At 55.1% G+C, this 24007-nt stretch overlaps 7 protein-coding genes across 7 annotated transcripts; 2 read left to right on the forward strand and 5 right to left on the reverse strand.

Moving 5' to 3' along the window:
• Positions 1 to 6473: 6473 nt before the first annotated feature.
• On the reverse strand, positions 6474 to 7741 carry PLICBS_001192 (uncharacterized protein; the record flags this gene model as incomplete). The annotated part of the gene is made up of 2 exons (XM_065599752.1): positions 6474 to 7714; positions 7735 to 7741. The coding sequence occupies 2 exons, from the start codon at positions 7739 to 7741 to the stop codon at positions 6474 to 6476; spliced, it is 1248 nt and encodes a 415-aa protein (XP_065455824.1).
• Positions 7742 to 9720: 1979 nt separating this feature from the next.
• PLICBS_001193 (uncharacterized protein) lies at positions 9721 to 10359 on the reverse strand (the record flags this gene model as incomplete). Its single annotated transcript, XM_065599753.1, has 1 exon — positions 9721 to 10359. One exon carries the CDS (start codon positions 10357 to 10359, stop codon positions 9721 to 9723), a length of 639 nt encoding a protein of 212 aa, XP_065455825.1.
• A 580-nt stretch (positions 10360 to 10939) lies between these two features.
• On the forward strand, positions 10940 to 11691 carry PLICBS_001194 (uncharacterized protein; the record flags this gene model as incomplete). Its single annotated transcript, XM_065599754.1, has 2 exons — positions 10940 to 11308; positions 11374 to 11691. 2 exons carry the CDS (start codon positions 10940 to 10942, stop codon positions 11689 to 11691), a joined length of 687 nt encoding a protein of 228 aa, XP_065455826.1.
• Positions 11692 to 11739: 48 nt separating this feature from the next.
• Positions 11740 to 12224, reverse strand: PLICBS_001195 (uncharacterized protein; the record flags this gene model as incomplete). Its single annotated transcript, XM_065599755.1, has 3 exons — positions 11740 to 11848; positions 11907 to 11922; positions 11948 to 12224. The coding sequence occupies 3 exons, from the start codon at positions 12222 to 12224 to the stop codon at positions 11740 to 11742; spliced, it is 402 nt and encodes a 133-aa protein (XP_065455827.1).
• Positions 12225 to 13475: 1251 nt separating this feature from the next.
• Positions 13476 to 14722, reverse strand: PLICBS_001196 (uncharacterized protein; the record flags this gene model as incomplete). The annotated part of the gene is made up of 5 exons (XM_065599756.1): positions 13476 to 13701; positions 13782 to 13866; positions 13927 to 14017; positions 14074 to 14185; positions 14253 to 14722. The coding sequence occupies 5 exons, from the start codon at positions 14720 to 14722 to the stop codon at positions 13476 to 13478; spliced, it is 984 nt and encodes a 327-aa protein (XP_065455828.1).
• Positions 14723 to 18186: 3464 nt separating this feature from the next.
• On the reverse strand, positions 18187 to 19226 carry PLICBS_001197 (uncharacterized protein; the record flags this gene model as incomplete). Its single annotated transcript, XM_065599757.1, has 5 exons — positions 18187 to 18199; positions 18315 to 18418; positions 18473 to 18706; positions 18759 to 19014; positions 19066 to 19226. 5 exons carry the CDS (start codon positions 19224 to 19226, stop codon positions 18187 to 18189), a joined length of 768 nt encoding a protein of 255 aa, XP_065455829.1.
• A 1122-nt stretch (positions 19227 to 20348) lies between these two features.
• Positions 20349 to 20891, forward strand: PLICBS_001198 (uncharacterized protein; the record flags this gene model as incomplete). Its single annotated transcript, XM_065599758.1, has 1 exon — positions 20349 to 20891. The coding sequence occupies one exon, from the start codon at positions 20349 to 20351 to the stop codon at positions 20889 to 20891; it is 543 nt and encodes a 180-aa protein (XP_065455830.1).
• Positions 20892 to 24007: the final 3116 nt, after the last annotated feature.

Here is a 24007-nt window from a genome sequence, read left to right on the forward strand (position 1 = left end):
TACCACAATTCACATACCACTGAACTCGCGGTGATGGCTTGCCGATCGACACGACCTGGGCCCCGCTGCCTGGCTGTACTGAGCGGATAAGTTGCAGTCGCCTAGGGAAGCGTCATATATGATCCAGTCCTGATAAAACAGATCCATTGGCTCGGGCTTTGGTTCCAAGGGACTTCCACATCCAGACACAGCACTCCAGGTGTCAGCGAAGGATGAACCGGACCCAGCGTTGATTAATGTAAGATCGTCCAAGGGAACGCGCCATGCCTACGGTGGCCTTTCCCAAGCGCGAATACGGCCTGGATTTCCAATGTCACAGAGGCGGCAAGGCATCGCCGAGCCCAGACGCAGTCCTGCAGGTCACGCCGCCATGATAGATCCGCGGCGGCATATCAGACGGGCGCTGCTGCATGTGGTCCAGGCTCTCCCGGGACTGGATGCTCCCACTCCGCAACATGCGCCAATGACGGAGCTGACCTCACATGTACGAGTTCGGCCAGGTCCAGGACATGCCTGCACGCGAAGCACCGGCCATGTCAGGCAGATAATGTGCCGCCTCTGATGGGCCTTCGACACGTGTGCTGGCGGGGTGGTGGCATACGGCGCAAGGCGCACGAAGTGGCTTGGACCCGCATCTCCCAGGCAACGCAATGCTTTCCCTTCCACGCAACGCTTTCCCTTCCACGCAACATTTTCCCTTCCACGCAACATTTTCCCTTCCGCGCAACGCTTCCCCTTCCACGCAACGCTTTCCCTTCCATGCAACGCTTTCCCTTCCACGCAACATTTTCCCTTCCGCGCAACGCTTTCCCTTCCACGCAACATTTTCCCTTCCGCGCAACGCTTCCCCTTCCACGCAACGCTTTCCCTTCCACGCAACATTTTCCCTTCCGCGCCACGCCCACGCAACCTCAAGCCCCTCGCGCGACCAGCGACGCCGTGCAGGACTTGCGAGTCTCTTCCTGACCAAGGATACGAGATCGGAACTTGCTATCATGGAACGCGTGCTCTGCATTTGTGGGCACCGCTACACAGCAAGTGGCCACAGAAGTCATCGGAAGAAGGCACACGTTCGTTGCTGCGAAGCTATCTTCGTTGGCGAGGCGTGGCTGAAACACCACAACACAACAGGCCATAACGGCGAAAAAGTGAGCACGTGGACAAAGAGACCGGCTCATTATCGTGACAAGGTGGAGTGTGAGCTCGGGTGCGGGTTGGCTCTCCAACGTGACAGGATGAAAAGACATCACAAATCAGAGCACTACAGATGCACCGAGTGCGATCGAATATTCATCTCCACCGGCAAGAAAGAGCACGAGCACAGCACGAAGCACGTTTCTTACATGCAGGTTCCTTCACTTGACCTGGAACACGCAGGTGCTGCGGCGGCGGCATCGACACAGAGGACACACGAGCCCGGAACGCCCCGCGAGAGCATTGAGACGGTCCAAATGCGCACCAAGTACGGTTCCATGATTCATGATTTGCTTCGAGAATGCCGGAACTCGAAAAACTCTCAACTCGGCCATAAAAGGTGGGAGGATAGCTTGACACTCCTAAACCGGATCTTCCCTTCTGATCGCGACATACCGATCGCGCGAATCGGGCCCATATCAACAACCGCGGACGACGCAGACGTCTGGTACACTACAGAAGACGACATAGAGAGAATGATGGCCCAAAACTTCATCTTGCACAAACCCACGGTGGTGAGATCACGTCAATTAGGACGACGAGGCCAGGGACTGGATCACTTCTTAGAGGCTCTGAACGATCATTTTGGCGATAGCAAGGTGGACGTACAAGACCCAAGTACTAAAAAGAAAGCCGCGGTCCCCTCACCTGTCTGCGACGTTATTGACCGAATCAGAGAAGGAGCGGACATTCCGGGAGGGCGACTTCCGATAAACCTGCTGAACTTGAAGTATCTGGGACAAGTCCCACCGGCTGCTGCGTTCCTCAATCTGCGTCGGTTCGATGTCCTTCCGGCAATCAGCTCACGTCTGGAGGCGGAGCTTACCGGACAAGCGATCGCCGGCAAACGGGGCCACGCCGTGATGGTCGAGGCCAGAGAAGTCGACCTGGACCGCTCCTTGACCTTTTCGCTATTCGCCCAGCGAGGTGCCTTTACCGGATTCCACGTCGATAGCCCAGATGCAACATGGGTATGTCTTGAGTGGGGCTTGAAGCTTTGGATTTTCGCGACAGACACGAACGAATCCGAGATGGTCAAGTTCACAGATGAAGGCGACAATTGGGTTCCCGAAAGCGTTGTCGCTATTGTGTTGGAGCCGGGTGATACGCTCATCATGCCCTCCGCACAGCTCCTCCCTCACGCTGTACTCACGTTGGCAGACTCACGGATGACGGGTGGTATGTTCATGGACGCACTTCGCATTCTAGAGTCGATTGAGAAGCTCCTGTGGATATCTATGCGCCCGTCTGTCTCGAATGAGCCGATACCGCTGCAGCTCCTCAGAGGATGGAGCCACCTGCGCAAGCTTTTTTATGACAGAAACCAGTCTACAACTGACCGGGCCAGGTTCGAAAAGATCACGGGGCTACTGCGCGAGAACTTGAGCTGTCAATGTACGGGCACTTGCGGGAAGTCATGTTTGACTTGCAGATGCTCGTCGTCAGTGGCGCAGGACCAAAGATGCACCGCTTGGTGCCGGTGCCATGCTGCATCAATAAGGAAAAAACGCAGAGCCTCCAAACACACAGCCGCAGTATCCGGCTGAGTCCGGCGTTGTGCTGATGCATAAGGGAATTCGATTTCCCTCGAGCCGTCACTGCATGTCACTGCCTAGCGGCGGGTCAACGGTACTCAGGGAGATGACCCTTGTCGCAAAATAGCAAACACCAGATACGACTGGCCCAGGTCAAAGAGACGCAAGAATCCAAATTGCATCCTCGCAGACACGAATCGTCAATCTCATTTTAATAAAGGGACGAGCAAGAAATACTTTCGTGCACAGTCCTGGGATTCAGATACCCCAGCAGCTGGATCACAGCGGCGCATACTGCCAGACATTGAAGATCACATGCGAGCCCAATAGATCGAATGTACCAGGCTATCGACTCTCGATGAACTTTATCTCCAGAACCACATTGCGCAGAACAGCTGCAGAGCAGTACGCCACAATTCTTTGTACTGGTCGCGTTGCTTGAGCACACGTCCAGAACAGCTTGCTGCGTCAGTGCCCTACAGAACAAACAATGACACATAAATGCTTGCAGTCGGCCGTGTGCTGCCCGTTTGCACGGCCGCGTGCCAATAGGTTGCAGCCATGATGCATGCGGCTGTTTTCGCAATCGAGATCGGTGGTGTATCGAGGACGAAGGCGCGGTCACCCTCCGCCAGAGCTAGTAGCACCAACTCGCAAACTTCGATACTCTTTTTCGTACCACGACGGGTGAGGTTTAGGTACAGTGCAGCAGTACGTAGACAGCTGATGGACCGAGAAAGACCGCATCGCAAAAGTTGGGTGTGAGCAATACGAATGCACTCCATCGGCTCAGGTCAAGACGTCAACGACCTGGCGGCACGGCAGCACTCTCCAAGTCGCCTCAAAGGACAAATTGCGCAACTTTTGGAGCCGTGACAGCCCGCACTTGCTCTAATTACGGACAATGTTCCATCCCCAGCCGAGGATAGGAAAGGGGGGTTGTGAATGTGGCCGGCTCTGGGTGGTGTGGAAGGCTGTGAGCAATCGGCCATATCCCGTGGGCCCTTGCGCACCGAAAGTGCGGAGACTGATGGTACAGAAGGGCTCCATACCCCCCGCCAAGGAGAAGCATGAATTGGCCCATGTGTACCGTTGTCCGGTAGAGACTTGTCATTCCACACCGGCATTGCCATGGAGCCGGGGCGAGTTGTGGCACTGTGAAAACGCGTCCAGTTCTATATGGACATGGAGTACTGTATTGCAAGTGAAGTGGACAGCCGACCAGACCCAGACGCCGCTTTCTGGGCGTCGTTGAGCGGTGTCTCCCGCTACCATGTCTTCCGGTTCCTGACCAGCAGACCACACCATTGAAGTGTGGTCAGGTGTGGTCAATCTGGCCCGCGCGGTCCGAAAGATGAATTTGGATACGGGGCTGCATCCAGATGAGGTGGCAGCGTGACACTTCCTGCCATGCGTAGAGGGCGTCGTCCAACTCGTGTCATGCTGCTCATGATTTGGATTCGCGTATGGTGTGTCAGCGCCATGTGCTGTGCGACGCTGTGGGTACGCCGTCCAGTTTTTGGCATGCAGATTACTCTTAGAGCGTGCGATTGTCCTGTTCTTCACGTGGCAGTTACCCACCGATCGTTTGCTTCTTGTCGCGCCGTTTGCCTGCATCTCACTTCGTCTGCTCCCTGACGTGGTCGATTAGTGTACGAAAGTGGATGCGGCGGCCGGGACCCGCTTCGTCCGATTGTTGACATGCAGACCACCAAGGGCAGGGACGTGCGCCGACCTATTCTTCTGCTTCGTGTTGGCAGCTACGGTACATGTCAGTTTCTCGACATGTTACGTACCGGTAGTCAGAGATTGCCGTGCAGATCATTGCGAAGCAGGGGGAAACCATTTTGTCTAGTTCTTGCGTCGGGTGTGGTAGCTTTAGTACATGTTAGCGTCGCAACGTGGTTGCATGGCGACGGCTAGTTCCTAAGTGTCGACTATGGTAATGGCCGACATTGTGCAAAACTCGACAAGCAGATCACCGTAGCACACGCGGTCTTGGCACAATTCGGGTGCATGCTACGTCGCAGCTAAAGCCGGCTTCCTGACATTTCCTGGTGGCATCTCCTGTTGCCGCGTTCGAGCAGCCGCGTCCGTCGCTTCCTGCCGTCCAGTCTCTGCTTGTCGTCGGCTGCTACAGGTCATGTCACTTTCTCGACGTCGTTGCGTGGAGGTGTGTCCATTTATATACAGGACGTTATGGGACCACAGGACATGAGATCAAGGCAGATCTAGGTCGATAAGCTGCTGCCGCGTCCGATGGTGACCACGCGATTCCGAGGAACACGCATGTGGACACAAGTCCAGAGGAGGGCCAGCAATGTCACATGGTGAGCACTTAGCCGTTACTGTACGTGTGAATTACGGACTTACAGTAGCCTCGCCATCTTCTGGGCCTGCCCGTTTATCCAATTACAGTTATTGCCACGGGTGGTATGGCCGAGGTACAGTAGAGACGTGCATACGGTGTTCTTTTGATGTGTCCGGAAGCTGGTCTAAGACGGGATGGTGATGGAGGTAGTCGTATGTGGACATAGCCTCGCCCATTACGCCTATGCGGCTCTTAGGATCGTAAGAGACCCGAGGCTAGAATGGCTCACGGCAACAAGCCGCCATAGCGGCGAATGGATGCGATGACTCGCGCGGCAAAATCACGCCTGTTGCGGCCACTTGTCCAGCTGGAGAGAATGCAACCGGAAATATGCAAGGCAAAGACGGAAACCAGTCTTCCTTTCAGCGGGCAAAGGGTTACAGTTCCCTAGTCCTCGGCTGCCGTTGCATTGCTGGTGGGCGTGAACAGGGCGGACACCTTGTCATTCTCCGCTGCTGCAACGGCGGTATCGTCGACCGTCATTTTGGGGCCCTCCTGGAGATGGCCGCTGTCAAATCGCAGCTCACAGTCGATATTCATGTCGTCCGCTTCCATGCTTTGAGCGTCGAGCCGATTGACGGTGACACATGTCGCTGAGGACGGGTCCATTCTCGTGGCTTTGGCTTTGATCGGGCTGGAACACCGCTGATGACCGTGTTCAGGATGGCGATGAAGGAAGGAAACAACATGAGGAGCTGCGAAGAAGCGGGGGGACAGACCTGGATAGAAATACTGGCCTATGCCCCGACCCTGTCGGAGGAGGCCCGGAACATCAGCTGACCCGGGCCTCCTTCGACGAGCGGTGCTTGATGTGCATATTTGGGAACCCGAGCCCATCATTGGGCAAGAGCGTCCGCAACAGCGGCACAGGCTGCCAGGGCAAGGCTCAGCATTGGCACTTTCGAGCGCCAGGTCATGCACGAGATATGTTGGAGGTGCGGGCCAGGGCTGTCAGTTTTGAGCACACGGCCGAGAGCCCTCATGCCCTGCCGGCACCCACAGAACGGACACCGGCACGTCCTGCAATTGCGGCAGCCTCGCCTGTCTGTACACGTCTTGGACTGCCAGTTATCCGGATTGCTGCCGAGGTTCTCCTATCACTTGAACGCTGCCCTGCTGCTGCTGACGATGACCAGGTTCCTGTGCGGCCGTGTGCAAAGAGCACCGGCAATCTCCTAGATCGGATAGTTTTGGCTCGGCAGAGGTATTGATGACGTTTATAGTATAATGCACGGAAAGAAACGGCATCTATATCGTGTACTCCGACCCCCAACCTTCTCATCCATCCCGTCCCATCCTGTCTAATAATATGCCACGACATTTCTTCAGCACAAACTCCCCATCCAATTCCCATTCTCTAGCCGGACCAAGGTCTAGCCTGCCTGATACATTCCAAGAGCTGCCACATGAGGATTCAGCATCGAGATATTGAACGGTGTGACGAACAGGTCAAGGTCAGTCAGCACGACGAATATCGTTCCGTTTACAGCGGGATCACCTGCGAATGTTGAAGTGTTGGGTTGGAATGTGTAGGCACTCTGACCAGACACGTTGTGCAGAGGCGAGTACGTGACGTTAAGCTGCGTCACCCAGGCCACAAATTGAGGCTGGCCAGCGGTCGTATTCGTAATGTAGCTGTTGTTTGGTCCAACGGACTTTCCTGGTTCGTCCCACTCGAAGTAAACTTGACGTCCAGGGTATGAAAGTGGGTTGGTTCTGTTGTGGGTTGTTGCTGGATCGCAGCGTTCGCCTATTTTGGTAGCGTTCAGGCAGGAATCATTGCTCTTCAGGGACTTGGTGCTGGCCGTGTTTGAACCCCAACCGTCGGGTACTGTCTCATTCCAGGCCGACGACCCGTTCAGCCTGGAAGGGTTTGGCTGGTTCAGGATGCGCAGGGCGGGAATGTTTTGCCACACTAGTCGAGTCTGGTTCTTAGGGCACGACGAGATGAAAGGGGCAAGCAAGGACCAGGCCCAAGACTGTGGGATGCCAACTTGGAACCACTCAGGCATGGGGAACAAGCCTTCGAATTGCCGAAAGATGAGCTGTTGGCGTGCTTCTGTAGTGATGGATTGTAGGAGGATTTGTCCCACCTCGCGGGAGTCGAGGTGGTTGAGGAAACCGTACACGCCGGCCTCACCCCAGCGCGTCAACTTCTGGCAGAAGTCGATATATTCACGCACGCTGTCAACGGGGTAGTCGTAGGTGCACTGCACAGGCGCCTGTGGTCCGAGCATATTGGTGAGCGCGGTGGCGTGCCCAATCTCCTGGTCGGCCATGAACTCGAGCAAGAACCGATCTTCCGCGGTCAGACCCGCCTCCTCAAAATCTTGGACGGAGAAACGTGCCAGGCCCCAATAGAACAGATCCAACTCGATCCATTCCTGGTATAGAGCAAGGGCAATTGACTCGTAGTCAAAGTCGCTTTGAACTCTGTAGACTGGCTCCGTCCCGTTGGTGCCCAGTCCGCCTTGAGGCGTGAACGGGGCGGGCTGTTCGCCATGCAGCTTCCCGTCGGCGGGATACGCGAACTTTTCCTGCACTGGAGGCAAGGCAGGGATCGACGGGCCGGCAACAGCCGTCGATAGCGCCCCCGTTGTCGTCGGAGAAGGACCTGTATACGGGCCGTGGGACGTAACATTTGTGATTGGCACAGCTGGTGGTGCCTCGTTTGAGATTGACGCCGTCGTGGCCGAGACTGCTGGGGTCGTCTGCGATTCTGTCTGGGCGGGAAGGCCACGGCAGTGTTGAAGGAAGCCTGCGCCCACCAGAGCGAGTTGGATCCCCAATTGATGCAGTGTTGGCATGATGGGAAGCAGACAGGGTAGTATGGCCGCAGCTTTTCGGAGTTCAATTCTGAGGTCTCGAGAACAAGACTGACTGTACGGCGGACCTCCTCATCGCGGCTTTATAAGTACGTGCACACGAAGACGATACGACATGAGATCATTGAACTGAGCTACAGTTGCAGAGTTCCGGAGCAATCGAACCGGAAGGTCAGAATTGCGTAGTCTTTTGCATCGAACCGGAAGGTCCGGGGATTAGAAAACTACGCAATCCCGACCTCCTTGCTGGGCCAAGTCCATGACGATGAAGCGGATCATGCGCTGACAACAAGGAGGTGAATACAGGGTGCTGAGGTGAGTCCTGCTAACTACAGGCGTCCACACTAGCGTTGGTTCCGCTATATTGCCGAAGCTGCTATCGCTCGAGCGAGCGTAATGACATATGCACCATTCAGTGGCCGTGACTTAGGGCTCAGAGAACTACGTGCCACAACCGCCCGTGTAGAAGTAAGCAGTCATATCCGGCACATGGCGCACTGTCATAAAACCTTTGCCGCCGGTTCTTGTGTTGCGCGGCATCGTAACAATCCTGGCACAAAAATGCCGTGTACGGCAGCCTATAGAGGTCACTGGAGCAAAACTCAAAATCGCACCAAAAATTGGACGAAACGGGCTAGTGGCCTCGCGGGACATAGCGCGGTACAAGGAGCCTTGTACCCTACCTACTGGAGCACGATTTTATCCCCTGCCAGGATGGGCTCTCAGGGGCGGCAACACGCTGGCAAACATTTCGCTAGTCCACGGCCATTGCTCACCATATCAAGTTTTCCCAGTGGCAATGCGAGTGTCGCCCTCCTCGCAAGTATTCCACGTCCAAATACCTGGATTAGCCAGATTCTACACCAGGAGTTGGCAGAAACCTTTTCGGCAACTCCCATAGCCAGGCATCGACCAGCGCACGGCGTGCGACTTCCATCTTTATGCTCACCCACCATGCGTTCTTCGGGCGACAAAACTAGCGACAGAGGCGATCGTGATTACTTCGATCGAAACACTCACAGTGTCACTGGAGATGGTAGGTGGGCTACAAACTTATTCTGGTTTTGAATGCTAACGCTATCTCCGGGTGATGTGCCATGCTACTCCTCCAACATGGACGAGCTTTTCCATCCTCAGCCGTATCGGTCCGATATACTTGACCGTCCGATTGGCCTGCACAGCAATTTGGCCGACTATCGGAGTGTTATCGACGACTTGTCTGTCGAAATTCGAAGATTGAAGTGCGACTTACAGTGGTGCCAGAGATCAAGTCCTTTGCGTCACGGTATAGCAGTCAACTATAGCGCCCCCCGAACTTCGCTTCCAGCCTCAAAGCAGGCCAGCAATTCGCATCAATAAACGGCCCCAATTTGGCAGGACTTGGCCGCTCATGCAGGTGCACGTAAAACCGCCCATGTAGCACCGAGAGGTTCCCTGGCCACAGGCAGCTATTTTGAGATTTCTCGGCGACGACACGCCTGCCGCGAGGGTGTCGTTCATCATGATGGCTAGGAGAAGCTCCCTCCACCATGGCAACGATGGCGGGCACGCATTTCTCCATCCCACGTCCTTCCAGCAGCCGCAGGAATGGAAAATGAGGACGCGGAAGCACGCCGCCGGGATTCCCAGGCAGCCCAACGATGGCTACGTCTTGGGCTCTGCCCGACGGCAGCGTCGCGAATAGCACTGGGTATCCAGGTCTAATTGCCACTCCATGGAAAGCAATCCGGGCTTCACAGAGTTTCACCGCGGCGCGCACACAGTCGAATCTGCCCACAGACCCCGCCCGTTGCTATCAAGACGTCGTAGAGGCCCAACTTGACCTTTGTTCGAATGGTTCCGCCACGATTTCTGCGTCATTGTCCAGGTAGCCGAGAAACTCCGGCTCCACGCCATATTCGGCGCAGGCTGCCTGGAGATATGGCCCATTGACGTCCACTATACTGGCGTCGCCTCGCGTATGCTCGGTCCCAGTCGACCAAATGCCAACTCGAAGTCTCCGCTCGATCTCTATCCGCGAGTTTCCAGCCGATGCTAGCGGCAGAATGTGCGAGCTCTGGATGCGCTGCCCTGCACGTACAATGAGCTGTGACTTTGCCATGTCACCGCCAGCAACCCGACGGTTCGTCCCGCGTCGCACCGGGCTGGCGACTTTGACGTACTTGATCGCTCGGTTACACTGGCGGTCGAACTTGGTGTGCACCACATCCTCGAGCTTGACACATGCGTCTAGTCCAGATAAGGCTCCAGTCGTCGGAAAGTGACCGCCCGTCATTATTTCTAGGCACGGCTGAGCATGCTCGTCGTACTCGTACGTGCTGGAAACTCCGTCGCATTCCTGGCCCGCCGCAATTTTGCCGATGGTGCGAAAAATGGCTGGCTTGAGACAGCTTGCGTTGCTGGTCCAGGAGGATGCAATGGCGAAGCCGTCCATGGCAGAGGTGTCAAATGCGGGCGTGGGTTGGGGGCAGCGGCAGTCCCCCGAGGGTGACCGCCCGACAGCTTCGTGTTAGGGTCCCAGCTCCGATGCTGGGGATTGGCGGCACCGATCTGTTCTGATGTTGTCGGCCACAAGCCGCAATTGCTCCCACGCTGCCCCCAGAGATATCGCCATCGTGATGTATCGTCAGAAACAGCCCAAGGTGACAAAAAGTGTAGGTGAAAGCAAGGCATAATTAGCTACCGCTTCGTGTGGCAGACTAGCACAGGAGTGCAATCGACAAGCTGCCAAAATTTGGACTCGATCATAGGTTGCTGTTGGTGATGACGTGGGCTTGACGATGCCGACTCCTCCAAGCCATTCTCGGACAAGACAGTCCGCCAACCACATCTGCTCAATTAAGACGCATCATTGCGGTAGATGTCGTTTGCGATGAGCGCGCGTCACATAGCGCGCACGTTATAGCGCGCTTAGGTTAACATGCAATATAAAAGACCGTCGGCCGAACCCGTTTGTCGGACGTATTCGTGAACTAACAGCCGCACAAGGTGAATTGTGACATCACGTTGTGACCATGATTGCTGGCTTCCGCAACACTGCGCTACGGCGCGCATTGACCGGCTCTGCATTGGCGAGTTATGGCACCGCGAAAACGGGTTTAGCCAAGTCTCAATTCTCACGCGGCATCGTGTCCGCCACGAATGCAGGTGGGACGCAGAGCGTCACTGGCGTCATCAAGCATGACCACCGCGAGCTCGAGGATTACTATAACCGCATTATCAGCACAAATGACCCGGACAAACAGGCGCGTTACCAAAATCTGTTTGTGTGGGAGCTGGCCCGCCATTCCATCGGCGAGGAGTTGGTGGTGTATCCTGCCTTTAAGAAATTCCTCCCTAATGGGGAGCAGATGGCCACGAAGGACCGCAAGGAACACCAGTTGGTACGCATAGCTCAGTCTTTTCTATTTGCCCACCCAGCTTGGCTGTGCTGACCCGCGACTGGCAGGTCAAAGAGAAGTTGTACGAGTTCCAGAACCTCAAACCAGGTGACGCCCGGTTTGCGACCACGCTCCTGGCCCTCTTCAAGCATTTGAAGCAGCACATGAAGGAGGAGGAGGAGGAAGACCTCGTGGCTCTAGAGGGCGCAATTGAGGATGGCCACTCGGAGAAGCTGGCAAGAAGCTTTGAGCGCACAAAGATGTTTGTGCCGACGCGCAGTCACCCGCGTGCTCCAGACAAGCCGCCGTTCGAGACTGTCGCGGGACTTATGACTGCACCACTGGACAAGGTCAGGGACATGTTTTCCAAGTTCCCCAAAGATTAGGATGCGAAATGGCAGGTACTACACGAACAATTCCATGTCTGCGCGGCATCAATCCCGCACGTTGAAGGCGTACGGCTCGCCACGATCGAGGCACACGGCTTTGTGCTGCGTCTTGGCCATTTCCTCCTTAAAGTCATACAACGGGGACATAAACACGCTGCAGTCGTCGTAGAATCGGAATCGTGACATCTACATTGCCGAGCTGAACCAGCTACAGGCCCTGCTCGGCATCTATCGTAACTATCAGCAGCGGTACCGATGGTCCCGGGGTCGTAGTCCCACACAGGTAAAATGAGCATGAGCTGCTGGTCTTTCAGACGCTTAGGTATCTCCTTCAGCTCATCCACGAATAGCGTGCCACTATAGATATATATGCAGTACCCGACCTTTAGTACGCAGTTACGCTCCGCCGCCTGGTCGGCCTCTTTGGAGAGATAGCCTAGCTGAACCAGCCAGCCGTTGGTGGGAGGCACGGCACCAAGGAAGTCGTTGGCCTTTGACAGCGGCCCTGGCGGCACACGCTTGCCCGGCATGCCCGTGATCTGGACAACGCGTTCCCACACGTTTGCACCGGACGCGGTGTGCAAATCGCCGTCTAAAAACGTCCATGATCACTCCCCAAAATGGGTTGTCTTTGAGCTCTGGAGAAGCAAGGCAACGAGCGGCGTGTGGCGTCGTGGGAACGCGCGATTGGGGGAATCTTCCATCGCCCTGTCGAAGTGGTCCTCGCGGTAGTGCGAAAGCGGGATGCAGTCCACGGGAGGGACCTCATCCAAGCCAATTGCTGGATTGGTCCGGCGCGTCGCGTTCACGCCAGGGCCGAGATGCACGTAATCGCCGGCGCACAGGAAGTTCAGTTCGGTGAGTAGACGGAATCCCTCCCATTCGATGACCGTCGTTGCCGTCCCTATAAGATAGACATTCGCGTTGCCATCTTGCTGGGCATCGCCGGGCCGACGGTGTGTTCTGCTTGGCTGAATTGTATGCCGACACTACCTATCGGTGTAATTGTCTTTGCGAAGCAGCGGCACCTTCGACGCGGATCGAGCGTTATGCGTGTTTTAGCATCCATCCGTGCACTGGCCGAATTCTGTATGGTGTATATGAGCAGGAGTATATAGAAAGGCAAGATCAATAAAGAAGGCCTGGACCTCGTTGCATGCCGTCCTACCACCAACATAAGCCAAATCCGTTTTCGCCGGCAAGTGGGAGTCGCTAAAGGCCCGTATAGGGCGCTTCTTGGCTGCCGGCAATCCTGCTGGGGATACAGGGGCATTCGACGAGTCAAGCTGATGTCGGAATATGGCATTGGGAGGCGAATTGGTGGTCGCTGACTGAGAACATCCATACATCTACGCACATGAAAATACATGGGTGGACAGCAGTGAGCACGGTGGCGCTCAGTGTGGAAGAGTGACAGTTGGCATTCCACTTATGAATTGGGACCAAACCTCGAAGATTTCCCGTAGTCAAAGCCGCGAGGAACTTTGATGGTGGCTGCGTTGCCCGGCCCATTGCCTGTCGGCCCTCACCGATATCTGATGCAAACCCAAATGTACCTTGCGGGGAAGCCCAGCTCTGGAAGGTTTCTGGGCGGCGGCAATGCTCCTTGAACCCTGTTTTGTTCCAGCCCTGAGCTCCGATCGATCCCACATCAAAATGGCCTAGCCCTGGTCCAGGCAGAGTCCACACCGGAGCAAAAGCTCAATTTACAATGCGGCCAACGCTGCACTGTCGGCATGAGGCTTTTCACAGCAGGAACGGATGGATTCGATTTGTTCAATCTACTTATGATTCTGCTTGGCCCTTTTGCGCGGGCGAACCTCATCCTCGTACATGCGGAAGAAATCGTCCGGTTCGGTGGGGTGTTTTCCCGTGACATCATGAAATGCCGTCGTGGCGATATAGTTGGTCTTGCCCTCGCGGACCAAGCTGTAATAATCCAGTAGGTATTGCAGCTCCGATCGGTCGCTCTCTGACTGAGCTTTGAGTACTCGCTTGGCCTCGGCCCTGAGACACGGTCAGCTTTGCTATTCGCGTGGAACCACGCGGCACATGTTGCACAGATCATGGGAATCGATGGGACTGACTGAGAGATGTTCTCAAACTTCATGTCGGCGCCTAGAGCCTTGCTCGCCGCGGTGGCAAGCTCGTTTCCCGCGCAAAGCATCGGTCCTGCGGGCGTTTCTCGTGAGACTGTAAACGTGTCAAGCGTACGCGGGCGACTGGACATACCCGTAACCACCATCATCTGGCCTCTGTGTCGGTCGTCGAAGCCATGCTTTCCTTTGCCTGTGAGAACATGCGCAGCGACCTGTGCGACATCCTGCGGAAAAGTCCGGTCAGCATCCGGCTGGCGAGGGCGAGCATTCAGGCTCTTACACCGAGCGCCACAGGCGCAAACTTGTGATTCTCTCCGATGGGCAGTGGGAGCACGCCCTCCTCCTTGGCTTGAGGGGCGTACAGAAGCAAATTCTCAGCGTAAAACCCTGCACTTGAGCGGCAGTCAGCAACGAGCAAGGATATCCATCATCCAGTCCGCCCATAACATTTAAACTTACCGAATAACGCAGGGGGAACCTCCTGTAGGGGTGCTGGCGTCGCCCTTGGACTGCAAGACGAGGGATTCGAGGTCGATGAACTCGCGCAGCCGCGGTTGCTTGGTCGTGTCGGCGTAGTCGCACCCCGCCGAGCTGATGAGCAGCACGTTGGGGATCGCGGCTCTCTTGGCAGCTTCGACCAGCTCGACGCAGATGTCGAACTTGTCGTGGTGCGCGGGCGGAACCAAGCAGATTGTGTCGCACCCCATTTCCTCGAGGGTGATGGACATGTCCCGGACGCGGCCAGGCTTGTGCTGCACGATGATCGCCCCCAGGCTCTTGAGCTCCTGCGCGTGCTCCGATTTGGGATCGATGGCCAGCCCGGCAACCGAGTCTACCTTTCGGGAGAACTCTTTGTGCTGAAGGATGAGCTCCGCTATGGCAAACCCCGTGTGGCCGTCGACGGCGGTGATGCAAACCTTTCGTGACATTCTTGTTGCAAATTCTTGTTATCGGCCACTCTGTGAATGTGAATTGTTGGCGTGGTGCTGGTGTTGGTGGTGGGCTTGGCAACTACACACGCATGCCACAACAGCACATCTAGGTCTCTTTATACAGCAAGCCTCCGGCCGTTTTGATCTCCATCGAGTTATGATTTGAGTTCCCTCCGGTACAAGTGACGTGGAAACGTCATGTTGCGTCGGAATGCCATCCAGGCAGTCTTACGACGGATTTCCTCGTCGATTCAATGTTTAATTGGCTCGTGACGTAGTTGTGATGACGAGACTGGATGCGCCACGATTTTGGTGATCCAGATGGTGAAATACCATGGCATTCCCATTCGCAATGAACTTTCTGACTCAATTTTCCAGCACTTAGATGTTCAATGCCGGGGACTGGTCTCTTCAAAATGACAGAGTGCAGCTGCAGAAACCCGTAAATTAGACTCATTTGCGCCCACGGGAGCCACATGAATTGATCAACCCGGTCATGTCGTCATGTCTGGACGCTACAGTGCAGCTTGCCAGCAGCCGTACATCGTACGACATGGCCGCAGCGAATCCACTGGATGGAGCTGCGCGCTGTGTACGAAGTAGTAACGGTACGGGCAGCGAGCACACGGCCTGGTGGCTGATGGGGTTTGTGCGGTCCTGGGACTCCCTTGGTACAGGATCGGGTCTGCCCGTCCAGCAGGTAGCCATTTAATTTATTGTTGATTTGAACGGGCCTCGCACAAGTTGGTCGATCAATATGCATAGAGCGTGCAAGTCCGTGAATTCTAAGCGGGCTGCTCGCCAGATCGGTCCGGGGCTGCAGGTTCGGGTATAAGTACACGTGTTCCAGCACTCTGCAACATGTAAACAATGTTAAACAATGAACATTGAGCATGTTCCCGATTATCGCATAGGCCATGGTAATCAGGGGCCTATCCCCGATAATGCGCAGCAATTCTCTATCGCGTCTCACCCTGCGCCTTCGCTGCAACCTGGTACAGTGAAGCTCGAGGTAAGCTCGGGTTCATTATGCTTGGGCCGCTACTACCTTCGCAACGTATCTTCACAAATCGCATACCAGCCACGGCAGCAATGAACTATCTTGTTCTCAACAGAATCCTCCGCTTCTTATGAGATTGCCCTTCGTCTTTCTCATACCCTGCATCCTGATCCTGTGCCATCCTTCTCTTTACCGGTCTGATCTTCAGCCTAATTCGAACTCGTGGCAGCGCTGCGTCTGTGGATGTTGAGAGTCCAGGCTCTGGCCGATCGATGGCCGAACAAGATGCGCTGCCAGAGGTTGGCCTGAGTCTCAGCTTGATGCGCGGCCTCTTGGGTTCGTCATGGAGGAGGAGCACCGGCGACACCTGTGGAAGCTCCGACGCGAGTCCACTGGGTTCCTCATCCACGATTACGGGCGCGATGGCTTGCATGGATGGCGACGACCCCCTGCAAGGCGTCTTGGGACTTCTTGGCAACGGATTGCCGCATTCACCATCGTCATCGGTCATGCTCGCATCCATTGCGTCGAGTACGAACAGCGCATCTGATGCGTATGACACGAAGTCGATGGCTGGTCCCATTGGTGGAGTGCAAGGACTCTCGCCTGTCGCCGGCGACGATGGCCTCGAACTGTCCCCGAGGTCAGACCAAGCAGCCTCAGACCCACAGTCGCTGACTCCGAGGCTGATGCTGCTGCATCGCTGGTGCAAATCTTCTTCGCGAGGTACAAGGAAGTCGATCGTCTGCAATGGTGTTGAGCAGTCGTCAGGGGATGCGGTGCGCTCCAGGAGTTGTGTCGACGTGTCTGGCACGTCTTCTGCAGCATCTGGGCATTGCATGAACAACGATGGTGGGAGACAGTCCGGTGTGGTGCTGCGCGAGCGCTTTGGACACGTCGCTTCCACCGCGGGTCTGCTCGGGGGTGAGCTCGGGATAGTCATGAGTTGGTCCCATGACTCCGTCTCAGAATCAACCGTTTTGCTAACAGAAGCCGTTGGTGGATCGAGAAGTGCCTTGGATGTATGCCCCGTGGAAGTTTCCGTCTTCGTAGCGAAGCTCAGCTTTGGGATGTTGTAATGATGCACATCGTGCAGATGGCTATATCCTGACTCTGGGCCGTCAGCCACGAACTCACAGCCTCGGCATGTCCAATTCCAGCCGTGGCATAGTTCGATGTGCTTCCGAGCGTCAGCGTCACGTTCCCAGTATTGGAGTCTGACGCTCGGATATAAGTCTTCCGCCTGCATGCAGATGGGACAGAATGCCGGTCGAATCAACGTATGCTGGTATGTTATCGCGCCGCAGTGCTTCTTGACCGTTGACAGATGACGACGACAATGTTCCTGCCATTCGTCTGTTTTCAAGAATTCCGTGCAGAAATAGCAGAATGTCATCTCAGATTGGAGGACGCCGAGAAGCTTGGCCGTCGCTGCTCTCCGACAACGATGAACATGATTACATCTGTCCCGCTTCTTGATGCTACCAGCGTCAACGTCAGAGCACGCTCTTTAAGAAGTGGTATGGACACTCACCTGGCCAATGTTTGATGGCAGAATCGGCAAGCCCCCTTGTCGGGCTCTTCTCCAGGGCGATAATACACACTCCAGTCGTTTTGCAGCAAGAGGAGGGCATCTCGCATGTAGCGCAGCTGTTCCTCGCAGCTCAAGGACGAGTTGCCAACCATTGCCTGCGCAAGGCGGCGTTTCTCCGGGATAAGGTCGTAAAGCGGATCATGATCGTCGTCCAAGGTCAATGGAACTCCGTGTAGGAGCCTTTCGTGCTGCTTTGCTTCCATCGCCTCTACCCTGTATTCTTTGAGAGCCTTCCTTCTGTGTCGTTTGATGATGTTCTGTCGGGCAGTCATTGCCTTGGCCCTAGCTTCCTCATCGACCGCATCCTGGATCTGTCGATCGCATGCACCAATTTCTGGATGTTCGAGCACTTTTCTCTCCAAAGTAGCAGGCAAACTCGTCGGCAATTTGGGTTGCCAAAATTGGCCCAGTCCCTGGAAGTAATCGATGACCGAGTGGTCTGGACTTTCTCGCATGAAAGCGGCAAACCCGTCGCATGACGACACGAACGCAACGTAGCTCGTGCCAAATATTTTGTTATCTTTGTGCAAGATGTGTTGCGATCGTTCTGTCTCCGTGTATCGTTCTGAGCATCACATTAGCCCTGATTACCAATACGAGATTCATAATACCTACCATCAAGCTGCTTGCCGAGTTCTCGTCGAATAGCATGCATCGATACGCTGTCGTAGCTATACTCAGAGCCCAACAATCCCTTGAAGATTCCCATGAAGGCGCCGTCGCCCATGGCTTTGGTCGGATGAAGTACCCCCTGTCGGTCAACCGCTCGGCAGACAGGCACATCTTGCCAGTCATCGTGCCAAGGGATGGGTCCGTCGCCCTTACCTCGCATTATATCGAGGAAGAGTTCACAGTCCAAGGCGCCGTCTACGAAGGCAAGCTGCAACAGGAAGAAAACAGCGTTATACCGGAGCAAGGGATGCTCCCGACCAGTGACTCCAAATCTATCGCAGCATCAGCATCTGTTGCTCCTTACCCAATGACGAGATACTGACTTCGTGTTCTCTGGGTCTGGGTTGTTCTTGACATGTCGCTGGTCGACTTTGAAGAAAAGTTCCGGGTCTCCCTTGGGCGTTCGGCGCAGAACGAGCTGAATGTCCTGGAAGAGTCAGCTCCAGCAGCTTCTGGGGGTACACGGTACACCACCACGTACTTTGTACTTTACGCCGGGCTTGAGAAGCGCACTTTTGCGAGCCCCACTATGACAATAGAGAAGGAGAAGCAAGTGGAACTGGAACAGAGTCCTCGGGTGGACAAATCCAACGCCCTTGCACTGCCAAAGAGCCTTCAGGTTTCGGTCCAGGTCTGCCGGTTTGTAGTTGTACTTGGGCTTGGTTATATTCTTGACACCGCTTCCCTCTTCATGAGGCAGCACTCGCTTCAACCACTGCGCATTGTTTGGTCAGCTCAGTACGCTGTCAAGGCGGGTACACACATACGTGGTTGATCTCCGCGATAGTCTCCTCCCCAATCTCACTCCCCGTGCGACGTTTATACCCTGCATTGAATTGCTTCGCGCGAGCCAGGAGGGACCTTGCAGTTGCGTGGTTGCCAAGTCTGCCAATCGACTGATCCTTATAGAACCTCCAGAAGTCCTTCAACTCGAAGAGGTCGGGAGCTTTCGACCCGTCGCAGAGGACGCGTTTCTTGCACTCGTCGAAGTCGCCTCGGGGGTCGTTTCTGTTCCAGTTCCATCTGAAAGATTGATCAGAGGTAGGAAACCTTGGGAAAGAGAGCGCTACTCACACTGCATAGATATGAAGGACCCGTTCCTGTTCCACAAGTATCTGCGGCGAGTAATTCGTAATTCCAGTCTGTCTGTCGCGCTCCTCGTGTTTACCGCTCTCATATCCGTTGCATCTAGCTCGATCCGCAATCTGTTCAGGGCAAAGGCGTTTGGCAGACATTGTCGACGGGGCTGCTTGGGCTGCAGATACACGCAGATGCCGACAGGACCAGAGGAAGAGGTTGGGCGAGAGGGGGAGGCGCCTCGCCTTTGAATGCTCCCCCCTTTCCTCCGTGCGCGACTGCCGAAGACGACATGCTGATAGATGCACCGTTTCCTGGAAGCTGAAATGCAGATGTTGGTTGTTGGATGCATTGTCCGTGGTCGCGCGACGGTCGCGCGACCTTTTGGGGCGCATCGCCCCAGGCACCCATGCATTGCTCAGTCAGCTCGCGCGACCCCACCGGAGCCAAATCCGCAACTTCCACAGAGTCACCGGGGACTAGGAGCTCCACCCCGCATTTTCTCCAATCTGCTGATCTTCCTTCCTTGCCTTCCAGCGAGCTCGTCGTCCTGCTCAACACTCTGTCCTTCTAGCTGATTAGCTCTGTAAAGGCGCTACGTGGTGTCCACGCTTCTCCAGACTCGTTGACCCTCTTTCCCGGACCCAGCTGGCCAGATCAAGAGGATTCCACCCCCATGTCCTTGCCGTCAATGGGCGCCAGCCAGGACAGGACACCAAAGCAGAGTTTCCTCACATGGGTGGGAACGGTCGAATAGAGTCTGCGGTGCTATCAAACCGTGACATGCGATTGCTCGCGCTCGCTTCCAATTAATGTTCACAGATTTACCTCTCAGACTTTCCTCCATTCATCTACTGAAGAATGTCGGCTACCGATACCATGGAAGGCAAAAGTCTATCGACGTTAGCGACATATGCTGTGTCGCGCTCGCGGGGCAAGCAGCCGGGCGAGTCGCTTTACAGTGCTGCTCTCAGGGAAAGGAGAAAAGCCAGGGGGCAGGCGAAGTCATCTGATGAATCTGAGTCTGAAGACGAGGTCGAGCCAGGTTGGTTCCATCCTAACGACGATTTTGGCTCCACTAACTTGAAGTAGGCGCTGTAACATTGCACAAGCTCTTCAACCGCAGAGTCGTTTTACAGCCTGATAATACCGTCATCAAATCTGGGAAGCGAATAGCTGTCGGAGAAGCGGAGGCGCTTAAGGTCGCCACTCAGGCTGGAATACCAGCCCCTTCCGTGCACGATGTGCATTCAGCGTCTGACGGTGAGAGCCGTATACGCATGGACTACATCGAAGGTCAATCTCTTGATAAACTGTGGCCCGACATGTGCGCTGTGCAGAGAAAGGACCTTGCTCGCCAGCTTCGAGAAATCGTGGAAAAGATGAGATCCGTGGTTCCTCCACCCAACCTCATCGGTGCTTGTGATGGCACGGAAATACGCGACACGAGGCTGTACTTCACGTACCATTCTGCGCCGTGTCACGATGAACGAGGATTCAACGAGTTTCTGCTGTCGTCCCTTCACAAGCAAATACCGCCACTTGTGCGGGAGGCCTTTTCGAGCCGACTTCGAACGAATCATCGCATTGTCCTCTCCCACTGCGACCTCACGCCAAGGAACATACTGGTTAAAGACGGAAGGATTACCGGTCTTGTGGACTGGGAGGACAGCGGATGGTATCCTGAATATTGGGAGTACGTCAAGTTCTTCCACCGCACTGCGGACAAGGACTGGAAGCAGTATGCGGAAGACATTTTCCCGGAGCTGTATCACGATGAATTGGTTGATTACATTGCTATTACCAAGTGGCAGGATTCGTAGTGTATTATGGGAGAAATGAAACTCAATATGCCAAGCTCTCATCTTCAGCCTCCATTGTCGCGTCGAGCATCTCGTTCAGGCCAGCGCTGTATTGCTCCGCCGTCAAATAATTCGCGTGACAGAGCGCCCTCAGGGCGTAATCGACCCATTGCTGGCAATTGAATTCGGGATCATTGTTTGCCAACGGGACTGACTGCATCTGAGTTGCAAGCTCAGAAGGAGTCAGTGAATGCCTCGTCGTTCCAACCTTGACTTTCTTGGCGAAGGTTCTCGAAGTTGTCGGGTCGAAATTTTTTCGCCGCTCGAAGATGAACTCCCCAGTCAAACCCTTCACATGGTAGTAGTAATGCGACGAACCATCCTCAGGTACACACCAGATGCCAGTGTGCCTGTATTTCGAGAAGTCCACGGGGTCTCCTTTGTGTACAGCAATGTAGATCTTGAACTTCGTCTTGGGCATAATTGGCGAGAACTCGGCGAGCGGAGATTCCAGTTCGAATTAATGAGACTGCGTCTGGATGTGATGAAGCGACTAGAGAACGCATTTATACTTCGATAGGGCAGTACATACTTGGGACCAGAGGTGCCAACAAGGATTTACGCGCCCTAATGGCGTTTCATGAAGCGCCTTAGTCGGCGTAGACTGGTACTGTAACTATCTTCGCATGAACCTCCATTCCAGCCATAAATCGACTGGCACAGTGGGCTTGGCAGTCATGGTCCTGTTGGCCAACCAGGCGCGTTCAAGCGGTTCAATCGCACCTTAGGCGCATGTAGCGCCCGAATGTATTTGTCCAAGCAACAGGCTCGGGAGGGGATACGCGCGGCCCAGCGGCCTCCACCACTCGGCAAATAGCGGGAGTCCTGTTGCTCCATCCCGCCTCTGCGTCCTCGTGCGAATGACCTGCTAGCCTAGTTCCAGACAGCCTGTTGCAGAAGATTTGCTCTGCTTGCGTATCTCGACGTGGACGCACGGCCAAGCACCGGAAGGGGAGGCAAAGAGAATGCCTAGGAAGGCCGTAAGGCAAACAGCGCGAAGGCCGCAAGAGCATGACGTCTGCTGGTGGTAGAATAAGCAGGTTTCGTAGCGGCCGCTGGCAAGTGGCTAGGGGGCGACTCCCCACAATCGCGGACCCTGTGGCGATGCGCCCAGGCTCCTCCCGAGGCGCTTAACGGGTAGCCACGGTTGCAACCTTGCTTCAATTCAAAGCGCCTAGCTGCGAATCACCGCTTTTGAGCAGATTGTCGACACATGATGACTGCCTGGAAGCGGTGGAGCTAGCGGCGACGCTCCGCGTTTTCTTGCTCTGACCAGCTGCCTCGATTTCCCGTTAAGCGATAGCGCCACGGTAGGAGCGACCGAATTCAACCAGTCATCGGCGCGGTATCTACTGCACTTTCACACAATGCTCGTTCAGATTCACACCCAAATTCTCTGACCCTCAACATGAGGGACGCTCCAACTGTTTAAGCTCCTCGAGAGATATCTAAGACGTTATGTCGATTCCCCATTGCTCTGTGGGAACAGCTACTGCTAGGCCTATTTCGCGGCGCGAAGCGCGAGTGCGCCTCCAACCAATGTGCGACCAATGACAAGGAGGCTACGTGCCAAGTCATCGAAAACTATGTTGCAATAAAATGATCCTCCTGTGGGAGGATGCACGCCATAGTGCCGGATGCGATGTTGGCCGCGTCCGCGAGCCGTGTGGTACGCGTCATAAGCTTGCCATTGGGCTATGCCAGTTGCTGGGAACCAAGGGGTGGCTCCCGCCACAACGATATGGCCAGGATGTAAACAGCAGCTAAACACGAGGTGTCGCGTCGGATCGCCTCGCAAGCGACGCTCCGCCGTCCGCTTCTCCGAGCGGCTTCAAGCACCTTAATGTCGGCAACTGAAACGTCGCCACCCATCCACCATAATGCGTTTGAGAAGGGCATTCTCTAATGCTCACTCCTCCAATACAGCAACTCTGGAGACGCCGTCTGCATCATTCTGTGTAGATGTCGATGCTGGCGGAGACGCCGAAGTCCTAGTGAGCGCTTCCGTCTGCGACGGTTGCGTGGTAGTCGCAGGGCGTCTGTGTACCGCTCAGTCCAACTGTGCCCATGGCGTAGCGCTTAGCCAGACAGAACGATGGATTGTGCATCGCCGCTGTGTATCGTGCTTCCATGCTGATGGCCAGGGGCCCAGAAATACGAAAGATTATGTCAGCCCATTCTTCTCCCAATGAATGCTGCCAGCTCGTCTCATTATCAATCTGGCGACGTTTCGCTTCAGCCGCCGTCGCCACTGAGAGGCCATTGGCTGTGCCAGCAACAGCCATAAATCCCGCCGCCAAACGTCTCTAAAATGCAGATACTCTGACTCGAGCCGCATGCACCAGGTATCTCGGTCGATGTATCTCTTTCCCCTCGATGGCAAGACGTGAGGGCTGGATTGATCGGGCACGAGGTGTAAGTGTAGCCGTGCGGCACTTTGTTCTCATGTGGTGCGTGCGATACAAGTAGGGCTCTCGGTGATGTTGGGGAGACAGGCTGTTTGTGGGCGATGTTGACCATTTCGCATCAACAACGCCGCCTGCGTTGCAAGTCTGCTTCGCTGCTCCGGCAGTCGTCCGAAAGGCTCCAGCAATGATTTGCGCTGCTCGTCTTTGCATTTTCGCGATGGTGAAGAGCATGTTGGCACCCCTGCTTGAGCGTTCTTTGCCAGGGACATAGCACGCAGAGCATCCATAGAGCATTTGAGGGATGACCATTGCTCGATATACTCGTCTGAGGCTCACCAAGACGGAGCCCCAAGTCGAGGATGCTAGGGCTGACAAGGCCGAGAGCCGTTTTGTTGTCTTCTCTTCGATCTTCTCTCGATAGTCGTCCCACTGAAGCTTAGTATCCATGTAGATTCCCAGGTATCTAAAGTTCGAGAGGCCTGCTCTTAAATCCTACGCGTCGGAAATTCGGCTAGAAATATTTCTAGCGTTTAGGAAGATCTGTTCGAACCCTTGTCAGATGAGATACAATATATGCACATGGTCTTACCCTTCATGCACTGACAGCCTATCGACTGGATGTCAAGTGGCGTCACCTTTGATGGCATTGCGGAAACTTGGAAGCTGACC

Source organism: Purpureocillium lilacinum (assembly GCF_023168085.1).
Source record: "Purpureocillium lilacinum CBS 284.36 DNA, scaffold_1, whole genome shotgun sequence".
NCBI classification, from domain to species: Eukaryota; Fungi; Ascomycota; class Sordariomycetes; order Hypocreales; family Ophiocordycipitaceae; genus Purpureocillium; species Purpureocillium lilacinum.